This window comes from Hyperolius riggenbachi, chromosome 10 (assembly GCF_040937935.1).
Source record: "Hyperolius riggenbachi isolate aHypRig1 chromosome 10, aHypRig1.pri, whole genome shotgun sequence".
Classification (NCBI taxonomy): Eukaryota; Metazoa; Chordata; class Amphibia; order Anura; family Hyperoliidae; genus Hyperolius; species Hyperolius riggenbachi.
In genome coordinates this window covers 259,949,156-259,966,459 of record NC_090655.1, presented here as the reverse complement: position 1 = coordinate 259,966,459, position 17,304 = coordinate 259,949,156, and the positions used below count along the sequence as shown (strand labels likewise).

General features: G+C 43.7%; 1 protein-coding gene across 1 annotated transcript; it reads right to left on the bottom strand.

Moving 5' to 3' along the window:
• Positions 1-614: 614 nt before the first annotated feature.
• On the bottom strand, positions 615-14,756 carry LOC137536533 (zinc finger protein 436-like). Its single transcript, XM_068258749.1, has 3 exons — positions 14,714-14,756; positions 11,637-12,341; positions 615-2,191 (listed from the first exon to the last, which is right to left on the bottom strand). The coding sequence occupies exons 2-3, from the start codon at positions 12,292-12,294 to the stop codon at positions 999-1,001; spliced, it is 1,851 nt and encodes a 616-aa protein (XP_068114850.1). The 5' UTR covers positions 12,295-12,341; positions 14,714-14,756; the 3' UTR covers positions 615-998.
• Between the last annotated feature and the right edge of the window lie 2,548 nt (positions 14,757-17,304).

The window sequence follows — 17,304 nt, the reverse complement described above, 5'->3', positions numbered from 1 at the left end:
TAGTTCCCCATCAGGTCCTCGACGCTGTTTTTTTATGTCGTTTCAGGAGAGCTGTGACTGCAGATCATGCATCATTTGCATAAAAAGCACCTGGTTAATTAAGTCTTGCAAGTAAAAATAAAATGAATTCAGGCAAGTTCTATCTCAGCTTAGTACTACAGTATATGTGCCCATGTTTATCTCATCATGTCACCTCCATTCAGGAACTTTAATACTTTATCAAACCAATTAACTGAGCAGCATGAAATTGTCCTCATGACTCTGAGCTAAAATGTTTCTATGAGCATTTTGCAAGCAGACCACTTATAGGATACCACAACTGAAATGTGACATGATGAGATAGACATGTGTATGTACAGTGCCTAGCACACTAATAACTATGCTTGTGTTCCTTTTTTGTTTACTTTGCCCAGCAGGACATGGATTCTGAGAGCAGGATAGAGATAAAAAGGGTCTATAGTTCATAGATTTTAGCTCTGGCATACTTTAATGAATGTGTAATTGAGCAAAATCAATAAAACAGTTAAAACTTAAAAAGTAGATTTAAACATAAAATAAAAACTTTGAAATATCTCGAAAAGTCATTTTTAGGAGAAGGAAGATAGGTACAATCATTTGTTTCATTAGTTTATTTTTGCTTCGGGTGTCCTTTAAGGCCAAAACATTTCCCACATTCAACACAAATGTATGACGAGCAGTGATTTCCAAACAATACATTTCCCATACACAACACATGCTTAGGGCTTGTCACCAGTGTGAGATCTCTCATGACTGGCAAGGTCTGATTTATGCCCAAAACATTTCTCACACTTGGTACATGAATAGAACTTCACACCAGTGTGAGATCTCTCATGATGAATAAAGGCCTGTTTTAGATGCAAAACATTTCTCACAATCTTTACATGAATAGGGCTTCTCACCAGTGTGAGATCTCTCATGTCTGACAAGCTTTCCTTTCTCTATAAAACATTTCCCACACTCAGTACATGGATAGAACTTCACACCAGAGACCTCTCATGTTTGACAAAGTTTGATTTACATCTACAACATTTCCCACACTCAGTACATGAATAGAGCTTTTTACCATTGTGAGATCTCTCATGTGTGACAAGATGAGATTTAAAGCCAAAACATTTCCCACACTCAGCACATGAATAGGGCTTCTCACCAGTGTGAGCTCTCTCATGTTTTACAAGGTCTAAATTACGCCCAAAACATTTCCCACACTCAGCACATGAATAGGGCTTTACACCAGTGTGAGATCTCTCATGACTGACAAGGTTTGATTTCTGTATAAAACATTTCCCACACTCAGCACATAAATAGGGCTTCTCACCAGTGTGTCTTCTCTCATGACATATAAGGCCTGCTTTAGAGGCAAAACGTTTTCCACACTCTCTACATAAATTGTGCTTCTCACCAGTGTGGGATCTCTCATGTCTGAGAAGATTTGATTTTTGAACAAAACATTTCCCACACTCAGCACAGGAAAAAGGCTTCTCACCAGTGTGAGATCTCTCATGTATGACAAGTTGTGATTTCCGAACAAAACGTTTCCGACACTCCGCACATGAATAGGGCTTCTCTCCAGTGTGAGACCTCTCATGTCTGACAAGATGTGATATCTGTCTGAAACATTTCTCACACTCAGCACATGAATAAGGCTTTTCACCAGTGTGAGATCTTTCATGTATGACGAGTTGTGATTTCCGAACAAAACGTTTCCCACACTCAGCACATGAAAAGGGCTTCTCACCAGTGTGAGACCTCTCATGTCCGACAAGACTTGACATATGTAGAAAACATTTCCCACACTCAGCACATGAATAGATCTCACTAGTGTGAGATTTCTCATGTCTGACAAGGTCTGATTTCTGTGTAAAACATTTCCCACACTCAAAACATGAATACGGCTTCTCACCAGTGTGAGTTTTCTCATGTCTGACAAGATGTGATTTCTGAACAAAACATTTCCCACACATGGAACAGGAATAAGACCCTCCAGCAGGGCGAGAGCTGTGCTGGGTATGAGGCCCCTTAGGGATAGACAGGTCAGGAGAGTCTGGGGGAATATTTGGGGTAACCAGGATATCTGCAGGAAACTCTTGTCCAATGTCATCATCATCCATTGTACAGTCTGTGGATACAGAGAGACGAGTCTCTGAGAGGTTCCTAATGCCGGGACTCCACCCTGCAAATAGAGAAACATCATCACTTCCTGTTAGAGAATTCTGAGGAGATGAACAATCATCATTAGGGATGGTCAGTGCGCTGCTGATAATACCAAGTTGATGCAAAGTGTATGCAGTCTGGAAATGGGCCAGATAACATATCATGTTTTTTGCATTTTTATTCACAGAATGGAAAATGGTAGGTAGGAGTTCAATCCATACAATACAGAAGACCAAATACAGAGACCATAAGGAGAGCAGTTAATGGAATATGATAAAAATAGATCAGACCCACCAGCATGACCAAGGCATGATCATATCATACAAGTATACATGGATGAGGAACATTATGCAAGCAGCAGACAATTGTCAGGTAACACTGTATAGTCAATAGAGTATCAATACTACTAGAAGTAATGTCATGGATGGGAGACACCAATTCAGAACATTTTAACCAGGGTCCCAAACTGTAAGAAATTTCAAATGGGAGCCCTGTAGTTACCAAGTAAGCTTAGAAGGGCGAAAACAGCATTAATCAGATTGGTCCAGGTAGTAAGCGGGGGTTCTGAATTTTTCTTCCATTCCAGTACAATTGTTTTCCTGGCATAGAAGAACAACAAATGCAATAACAGTTTTTTGCGAGCACATATGGAAGATTTTCAACCAGGCCTAGAAGACATATCTTAAGGTGCGTACATGCGCACTACATCCGCCAACGACGGGTGCGTCAGACCCTCCCGCTGGGCGGACTTTCAGGCGACAGTAGTGCGTGTGTACGTGCTGTCGGCGGACTGATAAGGATGTTTCTAAACGATCCGCTGAGCTTAAACTTACGCAGTCAAAAAGGTGTATTAGAAATTTGATGAAACCAGCGTATCTGAATCAGCTTATCCCGTGAGCAAATAAGTTTTCATTTAGTTATGTTCAAAGTCCAGCCAATCCTCCAATGAGATGCCCCCCCCCCCCCCCCCCATCTTGTATCTCCAAGTTTCACAACAGGGAACCAGCAGGTATAAGGTGCTATGGAGTAGATCTGATCAAACCCCATTGGAGGCGTGGCAATGTGATTAAAGGGCTTTCCCAGCTAGAGACTCGCTGGATATTCCAATTGCAGAGTCTGTCACCAAATGGTTTGAATGCCAATATTGAATTGAACTGTTTTATAAGAGATGAGTGAAATTGGTGGATATTTTTACTGTCCCTTTAAATCTGTTGTTGTTGTTATGTGATTTGCACAATTGTTTTTATTTTATTATGTAACTGTATACACTTTGCACTTTAAACTCCTTGCCAATGTGTGAAGGGAGGAGTTATGTTAATAAAAGTAACCTCCTATGTATGTAGGGGCTGATGAAGGCGAGAGCCGAAACTCGAGTCGGGTAGTGGTGGCTACTTTGCAATATATGCTATTAACCTGCCTGGCGTTCTATTAAGATCGCCAGGGCGGCTGCGGGAGGGTTTTTTTTTAATAAAAAAAAAACTATTTCATGCAGCCAACTGAAAGTTGGCTGCATGAAAGCCCACTAGAGGGCGCTCCGGAGGCGATCTTCCGATCGCCTCCGGCGCCCAGAATAAACAAGGAAGGCCGCAATGAGCGGCCTTCCTTGTTTTGCTTACATCATCGCCATAGCGACGAGCGGAGTGACGTCATCGACGTCAGCCGACGTCCTGACGTCAGCCGCCTCCGATCCAGCCCTTAGCGCTGGCCGGAACTTTTTGTTCCGGCTACGCTGGGCTCAGGCGGCTGGGGGGACCCTCTTTCGCCGCTGCTCGCGGCGGCGATCAGGCAGCACACGCGGCTGGCAAAGTGCCGGCTGCGTGTGCTGCTTTTTATTTGAGCCAAATCGGCCCAGCAGGGCCTGAGCGGCAGGCTCCGGCGGTACTGGACGAGCTGAGCTCGTCCAGACCGCTCAGCAGGTTAAAGAAGAATTTCCCAGTAAGTGGATCCCTGCGCATGGTCTATTTGCTCCCACGGTGTGCACTATTGTTTCTCTGTTCTCCCTACAGCCACACCGCCCTCTCCTTGCAAGGGACGCCTGTGGAACGCATGGGGAAGCAATAACCAGAAGGAGCGTGGATCACATGATCAGGAGAGCCGTCCAGCGTGATTGCTTTACAACACTCACGGAGCGGATCTGGAACTATTCAGCTAACTGCCAGCCGCACTTTTGGTTGTCCGGATTACAGCAAGAGTTGGCCCCTTTGCGAACACAGCACGTATATTCCTAGAGGTGGGAAACTTCAGGAACAGGTACTGTGGCCACCTTTGCTTGAAGTGGGCATACTATACATCCATTGCGCTGAGGTACTCTAGATTTTACATCTTGTAGTTCTAACTCCGAGTTCCCTCTGGGTATATTTATAGTCTATCAATTTAGAATAATATCTGGATATAAGTTTATTTGAGTCCTTGTCTAGAAACCAGCACTCTACCTTTCCAGGAGCCCTTAAGACTGTTTGCCCTCCAAACTGCAAAGCAGCAGCATGGCAAATTTGGTAGTATCTAAAACAGGACTGGGAAGGGAGATGAAACTCTTCTGCCAGTTGGGCCCTTGTTTTAAAGTGATCATGTAGATATAAATGGTTAATATATTTGATACCCTTTTAAAGTAATGGAAGTAATAGGGGTGTGATGTGTAATGTGACTGCACAGTGTGCCTGTAATGAGGTATAAACACACTATGTACACAGGGAATGTGAGAAGTAATAGGGGTGTGATGTGTGTAATGTTGCTGCACAGTGTGCCTGTAATGAGGTATAAACACACTATGTACACAGGGAATGTAAGAAGTAATAAGGTGTGATGTGTAATGTGACTGCACAGTGTGCCTGTAATGAGGTATAAACACACTATGTACACAGGTGATGTGAGAAGTAATATGGGTGTGATGTGTGTAATGTGACTGCACAGTGTGCCTGTAATGAGGTATAAACACACTATGTACACAGGGAATGTGAGAAGTAATAGGGGTGTGATGTGTAATGTGACTGCACAGTGTGCCTGTAATGAGGTATAAGCACACTATGTACACAGGGAATGTGAGAAGTAATAGGGGTGTGATGTGTGATGTGACTGCACAGTGTGCCTGTAATGAGGTATAAACACACTATGTACACAGGGAATGTAAGAAGTAATAGGGGGTGTAAAGTGACTGCACAGTGTGACTGTAACGAGGTATAAACACACTATGTACACAGGGAATGTGAGAAGTAATAGGGGTGTGATGTGTAATGTGACTGCACAAGTGTGCCTGTAATGAGGTATAAACACACTATGTACACAGGGAATGTGAGAAGTAATAGGGGTGTGATGTGTGATGTGACTGCACAGTGTGCCTGTAATGAGGTATAAACACACTATGTACACAGGGAATGTGAGAAGTAATAGGGGTGTGATGTGTAATGTGACTGCACAAGTGTGCCTGTAATGAGGTATAAACACACTATGTACACAGGGGAATGTGAGAAGTAATAGGGGTGTGATGTGTGATGTGACTGCACAGTGTGCCTGTAATGAGGTATAAACACACTATGTACACAGGGAATGTGAGAAGTAATAGGGGTGTGATGTGTAATGTGACTGCACAAGTGTGCCTGTAATGAGGTATAAACACACTATGTACACAGGGGAATGTGAGAAGTAATAGGGGTGTGATGTGTGATGTGACTGCACAGTGTGCCTGTAATGAGGTATAAACACACTATGTACACAGGGAATGTAAGAAGTAATAGGGGGTGTAAAGTGACTGCACAGTGTGACTGTAACGAGGTATAAACACACTATGTACACAGGGAATGTGAGAAGTAATAGGGGTGTGATGTGTAATGTGACTGCACAAGTGTGCCTGTAATGAGGTATAAACACACTATGTACACAGGGAATGTGAGAAGTAATAGGGGTGTGATGTGTGTAATGTGACTGCACAGTGTGCCTGTAATGAGGTATAAACACACTATGTACACAGGAAATGTGAGAAGTAATAGAGGTGTGATGTGTAGAGCAGGTGCAGCGACGAGCAACAAAATTGATATGTGGGATGGAAGGTCTCACTTATCAAGAAAGAGATAAACTGGGTTTATTTAGTCTAGAGAAAAGACGCATTAGAGGGGATCTAATTAACATGTATAAATACATTAGAGGGCAATATAATAGCTTGGCGGATGAGCTTTTTGTCCCTAGGCCTTCTCAAAGGACTAGAGGACATGATCTGCGCATGGAGGAAAAACGTTTTAGCCATTTATTTAGGAAAGGGTTCTTTACAGTAAGAGTGATTAAGATGTGGAATGCATTGCCACAGGAAGTCGTTATGGCAAACTCTATACCTGCATTTAAAGGGGGCTTAGATGCTTTCCTTGCGTTGAAAGACATCCATGGCTACAATTACTAGGTAATGCCTAATGATGTTGATCCAGGGATTTTATCTGATTGCCATCTGGAGTAGGGAAGGAATTTTTCCCTTTAGGGGCTAATTGGACCATGCCTTATAAGGGTTTTTTCGCCTTCCTCTGGATCAACAGGGATATGTGAGGGAGCAAGTGGTGTTGTACTTTATGTGAGAAGTAATAGAGGTGTGATGTGTGTAATGTGACTGCACAGTGTGCCTGTAATGAGGTATAAACACACTATGTACACAGGGAATGTGAGAAGTAATAGGGGTGTGATGTGTGTAAAGTGACTGCACAGTGTGCCTGTAATGAAGTATAAACACACTATGTACACAGGGAATGTGAGAAGTAATAGGGGTGTGATGTGTAATGTGACTGCACAGTGTGCCTGTAATGAGGTATAAACACACTATGTACACAGGGAATGTGAGAAGTAATAGGGGTGTGATGTGTGTAATGTGACTGCACAGTGTGCCTGTAATGAGGTACAAACACACTATGCACACAGGGAATGTGAGAAGTAACAGAGGTGTGATGTGTGTAATGTGACTGCACAGTGTGCCTGTAATGAGGTATAAACACACTATGTACACAGGGAATGTGAGAAGTAATAGGGGTGTGATGTGTGTAATGTGACTGCACAGTGTGCCTGTAATGAAGTATAAACACACTATGTACACAGGGAATGTAAGAAGTAATAGGGGTGTGATGTGTAATGTGACTGCACAGTGTGCCTGTAATGAGGTATAAACACACTATGTACACAGGGAATGTGAGAAGTAATAGGGGTGTGATGTGTAATGTGACTGCACAGTGTGCCTGTAATGAGGTATAAGCACACTATGTACACAGGGAATGTGAGAAGTAATAGGGGTGTGATGTGTGATGTGACTGCACAGTGTGCCTGTAATGAGGTATAAACACACTATGTACACAGGGAATGTAAGAAGTAATAGGGGGTGTAAAGTGACTGCACAGTGTGACTGTAACGAGGTATAAACACACTATGTACACAGGGAATGTGAGAAGTAATAGGGGTGTGATGTGTAATGTGACTGCACAAGTGTGCCTGTAATGAGGTATAAACACACTATGTACACAGGGAATGTGAGAAGTAATAGGGGTGTGATGTGTGTAATGTGACTGCACAGTGTGCCTGTAATGAGGTATAAACACACTATGTACACAGGAAATGTGAGAAGTAATAGAGGTGTGATGTGTAGAGCAGGTGCAGCGACGAGCAACAAAATTGATATGTGGGATGGAAGGTCTCACTTATCAAGAAAGAGATAAACTGGGTTTATTTAGTCTAGAGAAAAGACGCATTAGAGGGGATCTAATTAACATGTATAAATACATCAGAGGGCAATATAATAGCTTGGCGGATGAGCTTTTTGTCCCTAGGCCTTCTCAAAGGACTAGAGGACATGATCTGCGCATGGAGGAAAAACGTTTTAGCCATTTATTTAGGAAAGGGTTCTTTACAGTAAGAGTGATTAAGATGTGGAATGCATTGCCACAGGAAGTCGTTATGGCAAACTCTATACCTGCATTTAAAGGGGGCTTAGATGCTTTCCTTGCGTTGAAAGACATCCATGGCTACAATTACTAGGTAATGCCTAATGATGTTGATCCAGGGATTTTATCTGATTGCCATCTGGAGTAGGGAAGGAATTTTTCCCTTTAGGGGCTAATTGGACCATGCCTTATAAGGGTTTTTTCGCCTTCCTCTGGATCAACAGGGATATGTGAGGGAGCAGGTGGTGTTGTACTTTATGTGAGAAGTAATAGAGGTGTGATGTGTGTAATGTGACTGCACAGTGTGCCTGTAATGAGGTATAAACACACTATGTACACAGGGAATGTGAGAAGTAATAGGGGTGTGATGTGTGTAAAGTGACTGCACAGTGTGCCTGTAATGAAGTATAAACACACTATGTACACAGGGAATGTGAGAAGTAATAGGGGTGTGATGTGTAATGTGACTGCACAGTGTGCCTGTAATGAGGTATAAACACACTATGTACACAGGGAATGTGAGAAGTAATAGGGGTGTGATGTGTGTAATGTGACTGCACAGTGTGCCTGTAATGAGGTACAAACACACTATGCACACAGGGAATGTGAGAAGTAACAGAGGTGTGATGTGTGTAATGTGACTGCACAGTGTGCCTGTAATGAGGTATAAACACACTATGTACACAGGGAATGTGAGAAGTAATAGGGGTGTGATGTGTGTAATGTGACTGCACAGTGTGCCTGTAATGAAGTATAAACACACTATGTACACAGGGAATGTAAGAAGTAATAGGGGTGTGATGTGTAATGTGACTGCACAGTGTGCCTGTAATGAGGTATAAACACACTATGTACACAGGGAATGTGAGAAGTAATAGGGGTGTGATGTGTAATGTGACTGCACAGTGTGCCTGTAATGAGGTATAAGCACACTATGTACACAGGGAATGTGAGAAGTAATAGGGGTGTGATGTGTGATGTGACTGCACAGTGTGCCTGTAATGAGGTATAAACACACTATGTACACAGGGAATGTAAGAAGTAATAGGGGGTGTAAAGTGACTGCACAGTGTGACTGTAACGAGGTATAAACACACTATGTACACAGGGAATGTGAGAAGTAATAGGGGTGTGATGTGTAATGTGACTGCACAAGTGTGCCTGTAATGAGGTATAAACACACTATGTACACAGGGAATGTGAGAAGTAATAGGGGTGTGATGTGTGTAATGTGACTGCACAGTGTGCCTGTAATGAGGTATAAACACACTATGTACACAGGAAATGTGAGAAGTAATAGAGGTGTGATGTGTAGAGCAGGTGCAGCGACGAGCAACAAAATTGATATGTGGGATGGAAGGTCTCACTTATCAAGAAAGAGATAAACTGGGTTTATTTAGTCTAGAGAAAAGACGCATTAGAGGGGATCTAATTAACATGTATAAATACATCAGAGGGCAATATAATAGCTTGGCGGATGAGCTTTTTGTCCCTAGGCCTTCTCAAAGGACTAGAGGACATGATCTGCGCATGGAGGAAAAACGTTTTAGCCATTTATTTAGGAAAGGGTTCTTTACAGTAAGAGTGATTAAGATGTGGAATGCATTGCCACAGGAAGTCGTTATGGCAAACTCTATACCTGCATTTAAAGGGGGCTTAGATGCTTTCCTTGCGTTGAAAGACATCCATGGCTACAATTACTAGGTAATGCCTAATGATGTTGATCCAGGGATTTTATCTGATTGCCATCTGGAGTAGGGAAGGAATTTTTCCCTTTAGGGGCTAATTGGACCATGCCTTATAAGGGTTTTTTCGCCTTCCTCTGGATCAACAGGGATATGTGAGGGAGCAGGTGGTGTTGTACTTTATGTGAGAAGTAATAGAGGTGTGATGTGTGTAATGTGACTGCACAGTGTGCCTGTAATGAGGTATAAACACACTATGTACACAGGGAATGTGAGAAGTAATAGGGGTGTGATGTGTGTAAAGTGACTGCACAGTGTGCCTGTAATGAAGTATAAACACACTATGTACACAGGGAATGTGAGAAGTAATAGGGGTGTGATGTGTAATGTGACTGCACAGTGTGCCTGTAATGAGGTATAAACACACTATGTACACAGGGAATGTGAGAAGTAATAGGGGTGTGATGTGTGTAATGTGACTGCACAGTGTGCCTGTAATGAGGTACAAACACACTATGCACACAGGGAATGTGAGAAGTAACAGAGGTGTGATGTGTGTAATGTGACTGCACAGTGTGCCTGTAATGAGGTATAAACACACTATGTACACAGGGAATGTGAGAAGTAATAGGGGTGTGATGTGTGTAATGTGACTGCACAGTGTGCCTGTAATGAAGTATAAACACACTATGTACACAGGGAATGTAAGAAGTAATAGGGGTGTGATGTGTGTAATGTGACTGCACAGTGTGCCTGTAATGAAGTATAAACACACTATGTACCCAGGGAATGTGAGAAGTAATAGGGGTGTGATGTGTAATGTGACTGCACAGTGTGGCTGTAATGAGGTATAAACACACTATGTACACAGGGAATGTGAGGAGTAATAGGGGTGTGATGTGTAATGTGACTGCACAGTGTGCCTGTAATAAGGTATAAACACATTATGTACACAGGGAATGTGAGAAGTAATAGGAGTGTGATGTGTGTAATGTGACTGCACAGTGTGCCTGTAATGAAGTATAAACACACTATGTACACAGGGAATGTGAGGAGTAATAGGGGTGTGATGTGTAATGTGACTGCACAGTGTGCCTGTAATAAGGTATAAACACATTATGTACACAGGGAATGTGAGAAGTAATAGGAGTGTGATGTGTGTAATGTGACTGCACAGTGTGCCTGTAATGAAGTATAAACACACTATGTACACAGGGAATGTAAGAAGTAATAGGGGTGTGATGTGTAATGTGACTGCACAGTGTGGCTGTAATGAGGTATAAACACACTATGTACACAGGGAATGTGAGGAGTAATAGGGGTGTGATGTGTAATGTGACTGCACAGTGTGCCCGTAATGAGGTATAAACACACTATGTACACAGGGAATGTGAGAAGTAATAGGGGCGTGATGTGTAATGTGACTGCACAGTGTGCCCGTAATGAGGTATAAACACATTATGTACACAGGGAATGTGAGAAGTAATAGGGGTGTGATGTGTGTAATGTGACTGCACAGTGTGCCTGTAATGATTTAAAAATACAATTTAGTGACTCTCAGAGTTGGAAAGTCCTTGCCTGATCAGCACTGTACTGTACTATAGGACACAGAGCCTTCCCTCTCCTTAGGTATCTGTTTTTAATTTTAAAAGTCACTTCAGGCTCCTTTTAATGTAATCGATCCGAAAAATGCTTTGAAGCAATACATTTTATGGATCAAATTAGAGAATAAATTGTCTGAAGAATCGTATCAATAATGGCCACCATAGGAATGATAGTTTTAGATAACGAAAACTGTAACCTGAGTACATAGCATAACCCCTTACATGGCCAGTCTGTGAGCAGTGACACAGTAACTAACAATATTCAATATCACCTGTTCTGTCCTCTATAAGAGTGTTCTTCTCCATAGTAGTCCCCATCATGTCACCCTCCTCTGCAGGCTGCTTATCACTCTTCACTTCAGAGGCCTCTTCTTCTTTAATCACTCTTATTCTTAAGCGCTCCATAGACTGCTGATCACTCCTCACATATGTATCTTGTTCTTCCTTTTTAATAATTCTCATCATATTCTCCTCCTCCGTTGGCTGCTGATCACTCCTCACATACATATCTTCTTCTTCCTCTTTATTTGTCCTCATCATGTCACCCTCCTCCACAAACTGCTGATCACCCCTCACATATGTCTCTTCTTCTTTCTCTTTAATTGTTCCCTTCATGTCACCCTCCTCCACAAACTGCTGATCACTTCTCACATGTGTCTCTTCTTCTTCCTCTTTACTTGTCCTCATCATGTCTCCCTCCTCCATTGACTGCTGATCACTCCTCACATATGTCTCTTCTTCTTCCTCTTTGATTGTCCTCATCATGTCTCCCTCCTCCATTGACTGCTGATCACTCCTCACATATGTCTCTTCTTCTTCCTCTTTGATTGTCCTCATCATGTCACCCTCCTCCATAGACTGCTGATCACTCCTCACATATGTCTCTTCTTTTTCCTCTTTACTTGTCCTCATCATGTCACCCTCCTCCATAGACTGTTGATCACTTCTCACATATGTCTCTTGTTTAGTTCTCAGTTCTGCGAAGGATAACATATTATAGCTGTAAGATATTAGCAGTAATAAACAGAGCACAGAAAAGAACATAATTAGCTAGGGGGTGATAATTTCCTATAAGCTGTGGTCTCCTGCACATTCAGTGCCACAGTCCTCTCTCCCAGTGTGCCTTGCTCATCATCTGGTGCTTCTCTCCTCCTCTCCATGCACACATTCCTGGGAGGTTACAGCAGTGCCGGCAGCGGTAGATGGATGAGGATGTGAGGAGAGAACAGCTGGAGACAGAGGAAGATAGGAGCAGAGGCCTGCAGCTAATTAGCTATAAATTATCATTACTTATGGCTCTGGCACCTGATGAACTAGGCAGATGGGACTGCAGCTCCATATCCTGACCATACCTGAGCCGGCCTGTCCATCACCTACTTACCCCAAACCCTCCAAGAGCCGTAGCAACAAACCTCCCAGCTGGGGCAGTGCCAACACCAGCACCAAAGCAGCATAGGAAACCCAACCAATCTCCAGCTACAGCCTCCATCTTCTCTGCCTGTCCTACCAGCCACGCCCCTTGTTACCTGGCTCCACCCCTAATTGTGACCCACCCACCATCATCTTTATGCAGACTCCAACCTCTCCCACTGTGGGACTGCCCAACACCAGTGGCTCCTGACTGCACATTGGCTTCTCCCCATCAGAGATACAATGGATATGGTCATCCGGTGGCACTGTCCAATCTGCTGAAACTGGACACAATGGACAGATCCTGCTCCTTAAAACCTCACTGCCCAAGACCTCCACTGATCTACAACAACTTTATTGTACAATTGTGAGGATATTTTGTACCATAGCCTCACTTAAAAGGTATAAAGATAAAGGTTATGTATCAAGGGGATTTTAATAGTATAAGGTAGGTGCCAAGTATGGAGATGACCTTGACTTTGTAGAGAAGTGGAAGACAGCCCATTTGGAGCACACCAAAATACTAAATGGAGTAGCACTGGCTCACTCAGAGAAAGAGCACGATAAAATAACTGAGGAAGTTTGTGGTATCAAAACCCAGTTGCAGTTAGCGGCCCCTGGGGAGAAAGCCAATCATAGAAAGTAGACAAAAAGTTTATACCCATTCAAAGGGAAGTGGAAGAGAGAAAAACTTACTAAATACCTCAGAGACCAAGGGGAATTCAAAACCGGCAATACCTGTATCTTTAACTGTTCACAATCAGAATTTCGCCCAAATAGAACCAAATAAGTTAAAAATCATAAACCAAAAAGAGGATACTGGACATCAGAGTCTGGATCCAAATCAGAGGGAAAAAATCATAAGAAGAAACCAAAACCTAAGTCTACTTTATACTACTGTCACCATGCGCTGGAGGGATTCCCTACCAGTTAAGCAGTGTGTGAGACTGAGGTGTCCCTTAAATCCTCAATATTAAAGGGACACATTAAGTCAAACAAAAAAAAATGAGTTTTACTCACCTAGGGCTTCTGATAGCCCCCTGCAGCTGTCCGGTGCCCTCGCCGTCTCCCTCCGATCCTCCTGGCCCCGCCGGCAGCCACTTCCTGTTTCGGTGACAGGAGCTGACAGGCTGGGGACGCGAGTGATTCTTCGTGTTCCTGGCCACAATAGCGCCATCTATGCTGCTATAGCATATATCCTATCAGCGGGCAGGGGGGTCCTGGAAGCAGAACAAAGATGAATCGCTCAGTTGGAGGGGAGCCAGCCTTGCAGGGACAGGTAGATGAGAGAGAGGGGACATGGGTGCCACTGCCAGATATGTGTAGAGCACACATACTGGCTATAATGTGCTGCTGATTTTAGGCTGTATGTTCCGTAGTGCAGTGCTGCATAGTGAACAAATGGGAAACTTTTGGCTCAGAAGCACAGCTCAGTAACTCTGCAGACAGCGTGCTGGGTTAGAATAACAGGGCAGGCACTGTGATTGCAGTGCAATATGATCCTCCTGCACTCTGCTCTAAACAGCTGCACTTCACTTCTCCCTAAATTTATGATGTGTTTGAGGTGAGAAAAGGGGAATGCTTTCCTTCACTGTGAGACGTTTGCATTCAAAGTATACAGATGGACATATAGGTGAAATATATGTAAAGCATATGATTGCAGCACGTGGGTATTGTGTGCAAACATTTCTGCTCTCTGCTCGTCCCTCCTCCCTTCTCTGTCCACTCCCTGCCCTCTGTCCATCTTCTCCCCTTCTCTGTGTGTCCACCCCCCTCCCCTTCTCCTGTCCTGCTAGTCATTTCACCCCCAAATGCTTCCCTTGTAAAATGATCCGATATTCGGATCAAAGATCCGGATCTTTTCAATGATCCGATTCGAATAATCCAAATCATTGAAAAGATCCGAACTTCCCATCTCTAACAACAATCACACAATTACCTCTTCCAGCTGCATGTTCTCTCCACTTCCTGCAACATCTCCTCCTGCTGTTACCTCACTTCCTGTCTGTGTGATCGCCATCTTGTGGTGAATAGACTAACTGCGGCCTCTGTGGAATCACCTGCACTCAACCATCTAATATTACAGTACGAATAGAGTATTGTACTGCGTTTGAGTCAATATGATACCATTTATTGGCTAACTTAAAAGAATAAGAGTAAGCTATTCCGCCTACATCAGACGTGTCCATGGGAACAAAAGTGTGTAGGGACTGGGAGATTAGATTTTGGTATAAAAATATATGTTTATGGGATGTGGGACTGGATTCCCTCCACCAACAATATCCTGCGCCAAACTCATAACTAGCATATTGTACCCTTATAGGGGAGCCAATTGTGATCAAACATATATATGCACACAATTCCAATACCACAATTGTCTACTAAACAATTCAGCTTTATTAAATATTGCTTTACAAAATACCCCAAACCCCATTAAAAATGGGCCTATCTAGCGGTGCTAACATCCTAAGCTGTATCACAGCCGGCTGTGTCAATCACTCCGTTCACATTCACCACACATCCACACAATGGTAGTGCAAAAAGGGAACTTCATCTTCACATGGACAGTTGATTTTGTCGCAAAATAATGAGTGGAGGAATCAACTAGCTGCATGCAATTTCTTTCCATCAAAACTCCCGGGAGTGACAAAAGACTACCATTGTGTGGATGTGTGGTGAATGTGAACGGAGTGATTGACACAGCCGGCTGTGATACAGCTTAGGATGTTAGCACCGCTAGATAGGCCCATTTTTAATGGGGTTTGGGGTATTTTGTAAAGCAATATTGTAACGATCGGTGTCAGCTCGCAGAGAGAATCTGATTATTGGTGATCTGCAGTATCACCAAGAATACAGATCTATACCTGATTATGGATGATCTGCAGAATCACCAATAATACAGATATAGTGCTAACCTCTGGACACTTCTAATTAAGTATATAGTGAGTGTTTGGTGTAACAGTATGATTTTGAGTAACCCATCTGAAGAGCAGGTGGCCCTAGGCAGTACAGGAAGTATTGCTATAGAGAGTACAGAAACCTTCCAGCAGCATGAGACTCCCCAAGGGGTGGAGTCAGGCTAAAGGTAGGAAGGACCAGAGAGTGAGTGACACCTGGAGGTGGATGTCACTGACAGATCTGGAGACTATCTCTTAAGTGGAGAGAGATAGCTCTTGAGGTCGGGAAAGCCAGATCGGCAACACACGGACAGACAAAGTACAAAAGACAGAAGGCTGATTCGGTATCCAGGGCAGGCAGGGTTTGGCAATGGTATATCAGATATGCATGGTACCAAATCAGCAAGCAGAGGGATATTCAGGAAAGCAACAGGTCATAACAAATATCAAACAATGCCTAGTCTTGGGTGTGAGGTCCGTGGTCTCTACACCCTGGAACTAGTCTGATGTATAACAGAATGATAACATAAGTTCCCTAGTCTTGGGTGTGAGGTCCGTGGTCTCTACACCCTGGAACTAGTCTGATGTTTAACAGAATAATAACACAAGTTCCCTAGTCTTGGGTGTGAGGTGCGTGGTCTCTACACCCTGGAACTAGTCTGAAGTATAACAGAATAATAACACAAGTTTCCTAGTCTTGGGTGTGAGGTCCGTGGTCTCTACACCCTGGAACTAGTCTGAAGTATAACAGAATAATAACATAAGTTCCCTAGTTTTGGGTGTGAGGTCCGTGGTCTCTACACCCTGGAACTAGTCTGAAGTATAACAGAATAATAACACAAGTTCCCTAGTCTTGGGTGTGAGGTCCGTGGTCTCTACACCCTGGAACTAGTCTGAAGTATAACAGAATAATAACACAAGTAATCTGGCTCAGTGTGAATTCCCAGGTCCTCCTGGTTCAAACACACTGTAGGATCTGACTAAGGTCTGAGTGCTTCCACGTAGTGATCGCAACGGCAGACAACCAACAACTGACAAGCAAGCTGTATATATAGTTGCAGGACTCTGCCGCCCCGCCAATCAGGAGTCCAGTAGGAATCAGCAGATCATCCTGATCAGCTGACACATCTCCTGCTGGCATAAAGGTCCTGACTTCTGGCGCGCGCGTGCGTAGCTCTCCATCCAGGTGTACCAGAGATCCCAGCCGACCCAGACATGCGTTGCTGCGCGGAAACCGCCGCGCTGGACGCGGAATCAGCCGCCCTGCCGCCAGTACACGCGGCGGCTTTTCTGCATTTCCTCACAGTACCCCCCCCCCCCCCCCCCCCCTAGGATGTGGGTCTAGAATCTTTTCGGTCTCACATTCCGATTGGTTTTTTACCATCACAGGGAGGGAGGGTGGGGAATCCACGTGCACTGCTGGCTTCAACAGAGACACATGGACTGATCTTACACCTCTCATACTGGCTGGGAGATCGACAGCATAGGTGACAAAATTAACTTTCCTGGTCACTGGGAATGGTCCTATGAATGTAGGACCCAGTTTGGGTGATGCTCACTTCAGGGCCCCATGCTGAGAGGATACATACACCATGTCCCCAGGGGAAAACTCCCACTCTACAGACTTTCTCTT